The 11,232-nt window shown below is 36.8% G+C and overlaps 1 protein-coding gene across 1 annotated transcript; it reads left to right on the top strand.

The window, feature by feature from the left end:
* Positions 1 to 774: 774 nt before the first annotated feature.
* Positions 775 to 10,993, top strand: LOC143225692 (F-box only protein 47-like). Its single transcript, XM_076455963.1, has 5 exons — positions 775 to 943; positions 1,126 to 1,296; positions 8,896 to 9,054; positions 9,686 to 9,828; positions 10,641 to 10,993. The coding sequence occupies exons 1-5, from the start codon at positions 904 to 906 to the stop codon at positions 10,860 to 10,862; spliced, it is 735 nt and encodes a 244-aa protein (XP_076312078.1). The 5' UTR covers positions 775 to 903; the 3' UTR covers positions 10,863 to 10,993.
* Positions 10,994 to 11,232: the final 239 nt, after the last annotated feature.

Here is an 11,232-nt window from a genome sequence, read left to right as displayed (position 1 = left end):
GTGTAAGACTAGAGGGAAGGCGGTTAGTTAGTCGCACCAAAGGTGCTCGCCCTTTCAGCCGTGGGGACGTTATAATGTGACAGTCAATCCCACTATTCGTTGGTAAAAGAGTAGCCCAAGAGTTGGCAGTGGGTGGTGTGATGACTAGCTGTCTTCCCTTTAGTCTTGCAAATTAGGGACGGGTAGAGCAGATAGTCTTTGAGTCGCTTTGCGCGAAATTCAAAACAAACAAACAATACTTGGTCTTATTGTTTCCAAACCACAAGTGGTATCCGATGTTGGTGACTGAACAAACTTTATTAAGATCTTGGATCAATGTGCTTCTACATCAAAGTTTTAAGAACACGTTGCCGCAAGATGACATCAGTGAATTTCATTTTAGCTAGATGAATGCTTACCATTACGACTCGTCAATGTTGGCGATAAATGTCTTCATGTTAAGCATTTATATTAATGTGCTCTTAAAGACAAGTGATAGCGCACTTCTGTAGGGAGACTTAAAAGATACACAGTTCGATTAAATGTTAAGTAATATTGAGGAACCAACCTCATCGAGAAATTATATATATATATAGATAGGCATGTTTAAATTCGCTGCTTATAGTTAGCTAGAGATTAAGCAAGTTGAAAGCCGTTTTCGCAAGTAGAAGGAAGTCTATAGAGAGTCAACCAAATCTTTCAGTGATTACGTATTAGATAAGTGACGTAACAAGTTAATTCATAGTTCAACGGAGTCCGGCAATTTCTTTTGTCCTTCTCTCTCAGCTCGAACAACTTGCTGTGAATTCCAAGTTCCAGAGCTCCTGGTTGAGGTGTTGTGGTCGCCTCATACATACAGTTATTGCAGGATGGGACGAAAGTGAATGTCACGTAGTCTACAGCTTCCTACAGTCGTTCAGGCAGATGACGAAACACGTCCACAGTGTTCTGCGAACATCTCCTGGTGAATATGCTGCCTTTATTATTTCTGTACAAACCTATATAGCTTAGTGAGGAAATCTTTGAACTTAGAATAATATAAATATTTCAATGAAAATATTTTAAATGTTTGGAGAAACTTCTTATGACTGTCAGTTTTCTGCTACAACATTACTGGATACGTTATTTTTATTCTTTGTATTACAGGTTCCATGTTGGTAGAAGAACAATTCATAAGGCAGTACTATCGCTCTATCTACCTAGATTTTAGCCTCACACCCAGAGATAAAGCATTCTGGTTGACAAGAATACTGAAACCCTGGCCACTTGTTCATCAGGCTAAACTATTGTGTTTGCTGTATGGTCCAGCAAGAAATGGTAAATATTTGAGATACCCTTGCCATTTGTTCGTCAGACCAAGTTCTTGTTTCTACTGTATGGACCAGCAAGAAAGTAGGTAAGTGTATGAGGTACCCTTCCACTTGTTCATCAGATTAAATTCTTGTATCTGCTGTATGGACCAGCAACAAACGATAAGTGTTCGAGGTACCCTTGCCACTTGTTCATCATATACTAAGTTATTGTGTCTGCTGTATGGATCAGCAAGATATGGTAGGTATTTGAGGTACCCTTGCCACTTGTTCATCAAACTAAATTCTTGTATTTGTTGTATGGACCAGCAAGATATGGTAAGTATTCGAGGTACCCTTTTTACTTGTTCTTGAGACTAAGTTCTTATGTCTACTGTATGGACCAGCAAGAATTGGTTAGTATTCGAGGTACCCTTTTTACTTGATCATGAGACTAAGTTCTTATGTCTACTGTATGGACCAGCAAGAATTGGTAAGTATTCGAGGTATCCTTTTTACTTGTTCATCAGACTAAGTTCTTATGTCTGCTGGATGGACCAGCAAGAATTGGTAAGTATTCGAGGTACTCTGACTACTTGTTCATCAGGTAAACTATTGTGTCTGCTCTATGGACCAGTAAAAATGATAATTTGAAATAATTTACAAGCTGATCCATGATGTTACATAAAATAATAAGACCAGACATAAAGTGAAGTGAAAGATGAACAATTTTTGTGAAAACACTGAGCATGAACAGAGTTTGTGTACTTGATTTAAAGTAAGACAGACTAAATTTTACTAAATGTTTTGACCTGATTTTTGTCAAAGATTGTGTTGAATTTAGTTAAGCTGGAGCATAATTTTTGACAAAAATCAGGTCATAGAATTCAGTAAAATTTATTTTGTCTTATTATAACACAAGTACACAAATTCTGTTCATGCTCAGTTGCATCAATCTAATTATAAATAGATGATAAACAGTGTATTTATGATGAGCTATGAATATTACTGATTATTGTAATTGTAAGTTGACAAGAAACATTGTATTTATGAAGATCTATGAATGTGACTGGTCATTATAATTACAACTTGCTGAGTCTGTAATTTTTAGATTTTATCTCAACAGCCATTCAAGAACACTGTTGAATGATGAGAATGGCTGGAATTTTATAAATGTGGTCATAAATTAAACTATGGAGTGTGCTAAGCAGCAGCATTTTTTCTAACTCTGATATTTCTAATGTTCGGTCAGTATGGTAAACAGAGGTCACATTCATCTTTAGGAGGAATCTCTCACATACAGGGTGTTCAGAAAGTCACTGTGCACTTTTATTAACATACATGTTTCAATAAAGAATACAGGAGGTAAATATGAATGACAATTATAAACAATGTTGAAAGTAACCTTCATTAGCATTAATACAGGCTTGGATCCATCTTATTTTGTTTCTAAACACCGCTATCAGTTGCTGGCTTGAAATAGACTGAATGAATGTTGTTATCGCTGTTTTCAAAACTGCACAGTGACTTTCCGAACACCCTGTATATTGCTGTTTTCAGCCCATCATATTTACCATCAGCCATGCCAAACTGAAACAAGAGAGAAAAGATCATTGGAGAGCTTGCTCTGTGCAGATAAACACACTAACCACTAGCCATGCTTGGAGTAAAGAGTAAAGACAAAACTTTGATAGCTTCCTCTGTGCAGATAAACACAGTAACCACTAGCCATGCTTGAGTAAAGAGTAAAGACAAAACTTTGATAGCTTCCTCTGTGCAGATAAACACAGTAACCACTAGCCATGCTTCGAGTAAAGAGTAAAGACAAAACTTTGATAGCTTGCTCTGTACAGATAAACACAGTAACCACTAGCCATGCTTGGAGTAAAGAGTAAAGACAAAACTTTGATGGCTTGCTCTGTGCAGATAAACACAGTAACCACTAGCCATACTTGGAGTAAAGAGTAAAGACAAAACTTTGATAGCTTGCTCTGTGCATAAACACACTAACCACTAGCCATGCTTGGAAAAGAGTAAAGACAAAACTTTGATAGCTTGCTCTGGCAAGATAAACACATTAACCACTAGCCATGCTTGAGTAAAGAGTAAAGACAAAACTTTGATAGCTTGCTCTGTGCAGATAAACACACTAACCACTAGCCATGCTTGGAGTAAAGAGTAAAGACAAAACTTTGATAGCTTCCTCTGTGCAGATAAACACACTAACCACTAGCCATGCTTGGAGTAAAGAGTAAAGACAAAACTTTGATAGCTTGCTCTGTGCAGATAAACACACTAACCACTAGCCATGCTTGGAGTAAAGAGTAAAGACAAAACTTTGATGGCTTCCTCTGTGCAGGATAAACACAGTAAACCACTAGCCATGCTTTGATGAAGAAAGACAAAACTTTGATAAACTTCCTCTGTGCAGATAAACACACTAACCACTAGCCATGCTTGGAGTAAAGAGTAAAGACAAAACTTTGATAGCTTGCTCTGTACAGACAAACACACTAACCACTAGCCATGCTTGGAGTAAAGAGTAAAGACAAAACTTTGATAGCTTGCTCTGTGCAGATAAACACACTAACCACTAGCCATGCTTGGAGTAAAGAGTAAAGACAAAACTTTGATAGCTTGCCTCTGTGCAGATCAAACACACTATCCACTAGCCATGCTTGGAGTAAAGAGTAAAGACAAAACTTTGATAGCTTGCTCTGTACAGATAAACACACTAACCACTAGCCATGCTTGGAGTAAAGAGTAAAGACAAAACTTTGATAGCTTGCTCTGTACAGATAAACACATTAACCACTAGCCATGCTTGGAGTAAAGAGTAAAGACAAAACTTTGAAAGCTTGCTATTTACAGGCCAACACACTAACAACTGACCTTGAGTCTGTTCTACAACCCACACACTAAACACTGGCCTTGAGTGCTTTCTGTAATCCACACACTTAGTACTGGTCATGGATGAAGTAGGAAAGAAAACCTCTTAAAGTGATTGCTTTCCACAGCACAGCACACTAACCATTGGGTATGCTGGACACAAGGAATTCTTGCACAGATTACCATTTCCCACCTAACACTCTAATCTTGACACAAAGTGGAAATAAAACTATTTCAGAGCTTTCTGTCCACAACAATACATTCTGATCACTGGTTACAAGAAAGAAAATATATCTTTCAGAGCATGCTGCTTATAGTAGAACATGCTAAACATATACTCTTTCAGAGCATGCTGTATATAGTAGAACATGCTAAACATATACTCTTTCAGAGCATGCTGCTTATAGTAGAACATGCTAAACATATACTCTTTCAGAGCATGCTGCTTATAGTAGAACATGCTAAACATATACTCTTTCAGAGCATGCTGCTTATAGTAGAACATGCTAAACATATACTCTTTCAGAGCATGCTGCTTATAGTAGAACATGCTAAACATATACTCTTTCAGAGCATGCTGCTTATAGTAGAACATGCTAAACATATACTCTTTCAGAGCATGCTGCTTATAGTAGAACATGCTAAACATATACTCTTTCAGGCATGCATGCTTATAGTGGAACATGCTAAACATATACTCTTTCAGAGCATGCTGCTTATGAGTGAGACATGCTAAACATTTACCTTTGATGCAAAGAAAAAGATAAAGCTTTAACACAGCTTGCTTGACTGTAACCTTACACACAAAGTGCTTTTGTCTGTTGTGCAAAGTAACTGTCTGTAACCATACACACAAAGTGCTGTCTGTAACCATACCACAGTGTAACCTTACACACAAAGATAAGCTTTAACACAGCTTGCTGTCTGTAACCTTATGCCCTAAAGTGCTGTCTGTAACCACACAATGAGTGCTGTCTGCTGTAACACAAAGATAAGCTTTAACACAGCTTGCTGTCTGTAACCATACACACAAAGTGCTGTCTGTAACCTTACACACAAAGTGCTGTCTAGTGACCCATACACATAAAGATAAAGCTTTAACACAGCTGTGTCTGTAACCATACACAAAAGTTCTGTCTGTAACCATACACAAAGTGCTGTCCATAACCATGCCTGACAAGTAACGTCTGTAACCTTACACACAAAGTGCTGTCTGTAACCTACACACAAAGATAAACTTTAGCTTGCTGTCTGTAACCATACACACAAAGTGTTGTCTGTAACCATACACACCCTTAACTTGTCCATAACCATGCACAAAGTGCTGTCCATAACCTTACGCACAAAGTTAACGTCTGTAACCATACACGCCAAGTGCTGTCTGTAACCTTACACACCAAGTGGGCTAACCATACACAAAGTTGTGCTGTCTGTAACCATACACACAAAGTGCTGTCTGTAACCATACACACCAGAGTTAACGTCCATAACCATACACACCAAGTGTTGTCCATAACCATACACACAAAGTGCTGTCTGTAACCATGCACTAACAGTGTTGTCTGTAACCATACACACAAAGTGCTGCTGTCCATAACCATACACACAAGGTGCTTGTCCGTAACCATACACGCACCAAGTGCTGTCTCTAACCTTATACACCAGGTTGCTGGCTATAACCATACACACAAAGTGCTGTCTGTAACCATACGCACCAGGCGTGCTGTCCATAACCATACACCAAGTTAACATCCATAACCATACACACAAGGTGCTGTCTGTAACCATACACACAAAGTGCTGTCTGTAACCATACACACAAAGTGCTGTCCATAACCATACACACAAAGTGCTGTCCATAACCATACACACAAAGATAAGCTTTAACACAGCTTGCTGACTGTAACCATACACACAAAGTGCTGTCTGTAACCATACACACAAAGTGCTGTCCATAACCATACACACAAAGTGCTGTCCATAACCATACACACCAAGTGCTGTCTGTAACCTTACACACCAAGTGCTGGCTATAACCATACACACAAAGTGCTGTCTGTAACCTTACACACAAAGTGCTGTCCATAACCATACACACCAAGTGCTGTCCATAACCATACACACCAAGTGCTGTCTGTAACCTTACACACCAAGTGCTGGCTATAACCATACACACCAAGTGCTGTCTGTAACCTTACACACAAAGTGCTGTCCATAACCATACACACCAAGTGTTGGCTATAACCATACACACCAAGTGCTGTCTGTAACCTTACACACAAAGTGCTGTCCATAACCATACACACCAAGTGCTGTCTGTAACCTTACACACAAAGTGCTGTCCATAACCATACACACCAAGTGCTGGCTATAACCATACCTTCTGACCATAAACATAGTACTATGTGCTGACCATAACCATACACATTAAGTGCTGACTGTAACCACACACACTAAATGCTGACCATAATCATAAATGTCAAGTGCTGTCCATAACCATACATTATCTCTGTAAACATACAAAGTGTTATCCATAACCATACACACTAAGTGCTGTCTGTAACCTTACACACAAAGTGCTGTCTGTAACCATACACACAAAGTGCTGTCTGTAACCATACACACAAAGTGCTGTCTGTAACCATACACAAAAGTGCTGTCCATAACCATACACACAAAGTGCTGTCCATAACCATACACACAAAGTGCTGTCTGTAACCTTACACACCAAGTGCTGGCTATAACCATATACACAAAGTGCTGTCTGTAACCTTACACACAAAGTGCTGTCCATAACCATACACACAAAGTGCTGTCCATAACCATACACACCAAGTGCTGTCTGTAACCTTACACACCAAGTGCTGGCTATAACCATACACACAAAGTGCTGGCTATAACCATACACACAAAGTGCTGTCTGTAACCTTACACACAAAGTGCTGTCTGTAACCTTACACACAAAGATAAGCTTTAACACAGCTTGCTGTCTGTAACCATACACACAAAGTGCTGTCTGTAACCATACACACCAAGTGCTGTCCATAACCATACACACAAAGTGCTGACTGTAACCTTACACACAAAGTGTTGACTGTAACCATACACACCAAGGTGCTGGCTATAACCATACACACCAAGTGCTGTCTGTAACCATACACACAAAGTGCTGTCCATAACCATACACACCAAGTGCTGTCTGTAACCTTACACACCAAGTGCTGTCTGTAACCTTACCTTCTGACCACACAAAGTTAGCTGTCCATAACCATACACACCAAGTGCTGGCTATAACCATACCTTCTGACCATAAACATAGTACTATGTGCTGACCATAACCATACCTTCTGACCATAAACATAGTACTATGTGCTGACCATAACCATACACATTAAGTGCTGACTGTAACCACACACACTAAATGCTGACCATAATCATAAATGTCAAGTGCTGTCCATAACCATACATTATCTCTGTAAACATACAAAGTGTTATCCATAACCATACACACTAAGTGCTATCTGTATCCATACACACTAACTGTTGACCATGCTCTACCTAAAAAGAAGAAAAGAGAAGTACTTGCAGAACATTCTGTTAATAGCCAGACATGCCTGGCCTAAAGAGAAAAGATAAAATTAGCAGTGCTTGCTGATTTCAGCCAAGCACACTGAATACTCCCCACACCCGCTTGAAAGAGAGAAAATTATTGCATAGTTTACTAATAATGACTTTGAAATGCCTAGTTTATTTCTACATTTCTTTAGCTCATGTAGGAAACTGTAAAAAATATTCTATCAATTGTCTAAATGTTCTTTTAATGTCTTACATTTGTCTGTATGTAACACTGCACAACAATTTTTTTTGAAAAGTTTTGCTTCCTGTAAAGTTTTTGCTGATTGTGACACGTACCTGGTGGGTATGCATAAATATAGTTTTGGTTTTGCTTCATCACGTAGGAACTCTGAGAAATAGACAGTTAACTGTTTACTGGCAATAACATATTTAATTGCGTTTATGTTTCTAATACGCTATTAAGTTCAACATAATTAAAAGTGTTTTGCTCCTGATGTTCATTTGTATTCAATGTCTGGTGCATCATGTTGCAGTGTTCAACAGTTGTTAGCAAGCATTGACGGATTCCAGTTGCTCTGATATCGTTTGTAGCAATGTCCTGGTGAAAACTTGAAGATTTTGATGAAACGGTATGTGATGGGCAAATTTGAATGTGATTTTTGTGATTAGCAGCCAAAGATCTATAAGGAACATCCAACAGTGTTCAGGGAACAAAATCTTTGTTGTGCAGTGTTATTCTAATAATATTTTTAATGCTCATCGTATTCCTTGATTTATCAAATTTATTGTGGATTTGTGTTTCTGCCCCTGTAACATGGGGTAGTGAACCTTTCAAGTATGCATATTAAGTATTTAGTAATGTTGACTATGTGAACTGTTGTGTGTGAGAGCTGTACTGTTGTGAGAATGTAGTTTAAAATTAAACATGATGTTGCAATAAAGCTGTTAATTACTTATGTCATTTTTATTAAGGTAAAGGCTTTAATTAATCACTATATTCTGAAGCAAAGGTTTTAAAGCCTACAGGTGTGGTGTTGAGACATGATACAGGGCTCTTATTTATCCAACTTCTTATTAGGAATTATGCTTACTGATATTCATACATTTCCATATAAAGTCTTTAGTAGTGTTAAAAGTTATTATTTATCATATTTACCATTAGACGAACCACAGTGGTGGGAACTCTCAGACTATCTACCGGCCAATCAGAATGAAGCTAAAGTTGATCTGTTGGAGCTTGCCCAAGCAATAAAGCTGTTACAGAGATATAGCAAAGACTGGAGTGATGACGACATTATATCAGTTTTAGAGGAATTGACAGGTAAATGAATGTGTTGTTGTGTTTGATTCTACTTATGTTGTTTGAAATTCACATCAATGTTATTTACACAAATAGAAGATGGACAAGTGAGTCACAATGTTACAACTAAACTATGTTTATAGAAGATGGACAAGTGAGTCACAATGTTACAACTAAACTATGTTTATAGAAGATGGACAAGTGAGTCACGATGTTACAACTAAACTATGTTTATAGAAGATGGACAAGTGAGTCACAATGTTACAACTAAACTATGTTTATAGAAGATGGACAAGTGAGTCACAATGTTACAACTAAACTATGTTTATAGAAGATGGACAAGTGAGTCACAATGTTACAACTAAACTATGTTTATAGAAGATGGACAAGTGAGTCACAATGTTACAACTAAACTATGTTTATAGAAGATGGACAAGTGAGTCACAATGTTACAACTAAACTATGTTTATACTTATTACCTTGATTTCAGTGAAAAGTGTAATTATGTGTTGTTGAGTCAATATAAAATACAATTCTATTCTTTTATCAAAGACTTTCAACAAAAGAATATGACTTGTTGCAAGTTAGCATATGAAAGTGTTTATTTCTCCCGACATTAACAAACATGATAAAAATAATTAATATTTTACAGAGATCCCAGAAGAGTGGTTATATGAAAATGTGGCAACCTTATACTTGCTCTGTGGAGAACCAGTTACAGTTATGATGATGGGAAACAAGCTTTTGAATGGCAAGATAACAGAACTAACTAATTTGGTGGCCCACTTAGCACTGGTAAGTTAGTTCTTACAGTTCATTAAATTAAAATACAAAATGTACAATGAGATCTGTAGCAAATGTACATACAGTATAACATAATTTGAGTGTTATGAGATGGAGCAGTAAGAAAAGTTTATTGAAATCTTACCTCTGTTAACATCATGATATTGTAGCAGTGAGAAACGTTCCATTACTTTTAACGTCATGGGATGGTAGGAGAAGGAAACATTGTGACTTTAAATTTGTGTTTATCAATGTTGTGAGATAGTAACAGGTAATGCATTGAAACAGTTTCAATGTTTGAGATTGTAGCATAGGGAAAACTATTATTGGGAAATCACACCTTCGTTAGTGTCATAAGTTGCTGGTAGGAGAAAAGACAGTGTCTCGAAATTGTACATGTATTGGAATGTTGGAAAGTTTTCCTATGTTACTGTCAATGTTATGAGTAGGTAGCAGAGTTAAAGATGATGTGTTGACATTGTAGCTCTGTTTTTAATGTCACGAGACAGTAGCAGAAAGATGCATGTTACGGTGAAATCGTGTCTCTATTTTGTAATGTCTTATTTTATGTAAAATCAGAAATATGAATTTAGTTCAACAAAATGTATTTATATTTTACAGTTTATTAATCATAAGCCATAATTATATGTCATTTTTTTTAAAAATTTGCTTCCAGTATCAAAATCAGATAATTAAGCAAAATCTACCAATCTTTGAAAACTTTGTTTTTATATAACTTATGATGTCAGAAAAACACAGGGGTTCAGTAAGTATTGACAGAAAGTAGAGTAAGATTATTGGTTAAATAGTTTATTTCTTGACAGGTTTGCCAGAAACACCACTCCAGCATGAACTGGTTAATGGACCTTCTGGATAAAGTTTGTGAAGTTACAGATAATGGGTGTGATAAACAGAAGTTCATTGAATTAATTCCTACTGCTTTTCATGATGTCACACTAGATCTATATGAAGTCGCTGACTTAGGTAATATTGGTATAAAATATGAAAGTTATGAACAATATTTTGTTATAAGAACTTGTTCATAAACCAACGAAGCTGAAGGAAGTAAAGATATTTTGTATTGTGATATGCTGATATAGTAAAACTTAGGTTCTACACAAGGAATTTTCACAACCATTATAATATGATGATAGAGTTGAACATCTCTACTTGTATCTTTAACAATAGAATGTTTACTACATCTCTGTAATTAAAAACAATGGTACATACTGGTCTACAGCAATAAAGTAGTTCAAGATATACTAAATTTCTATTTGTTATTAGTAGACATTAGAAAGTTCTTGCATACTATAAAACAGACTTTGTGATATACAGTAAAATGTAGTATTCACAAACTGTAAGACAGTGAAAGTTAATAATGTGCAAAATTCGTTAATATAAGACAGTGTAACTTAG

The sequence above is a fragment of the Tachypleus tridentatus genome, chromosome 1 (assembly GCF_004210375.1).
Source record: "Tachypleus tridentatus isolate NWPU-2018 chromosome 1, ASM421037v1, whole genome shotgun sequence".
Classification (NCBI taxonomy): domain Eukaryota; kingdom Metazoa; phylum Arthropoda; class Merostomata; order Xiphosura; family Limulidae; genus Tachypleus; species Tachypleus tridentatus.
The sequence above is the reverse complement of the archived record's forward strand: the minus strand, read 5'-3'. Positions and strand labels throughout refer to the sequence as shown.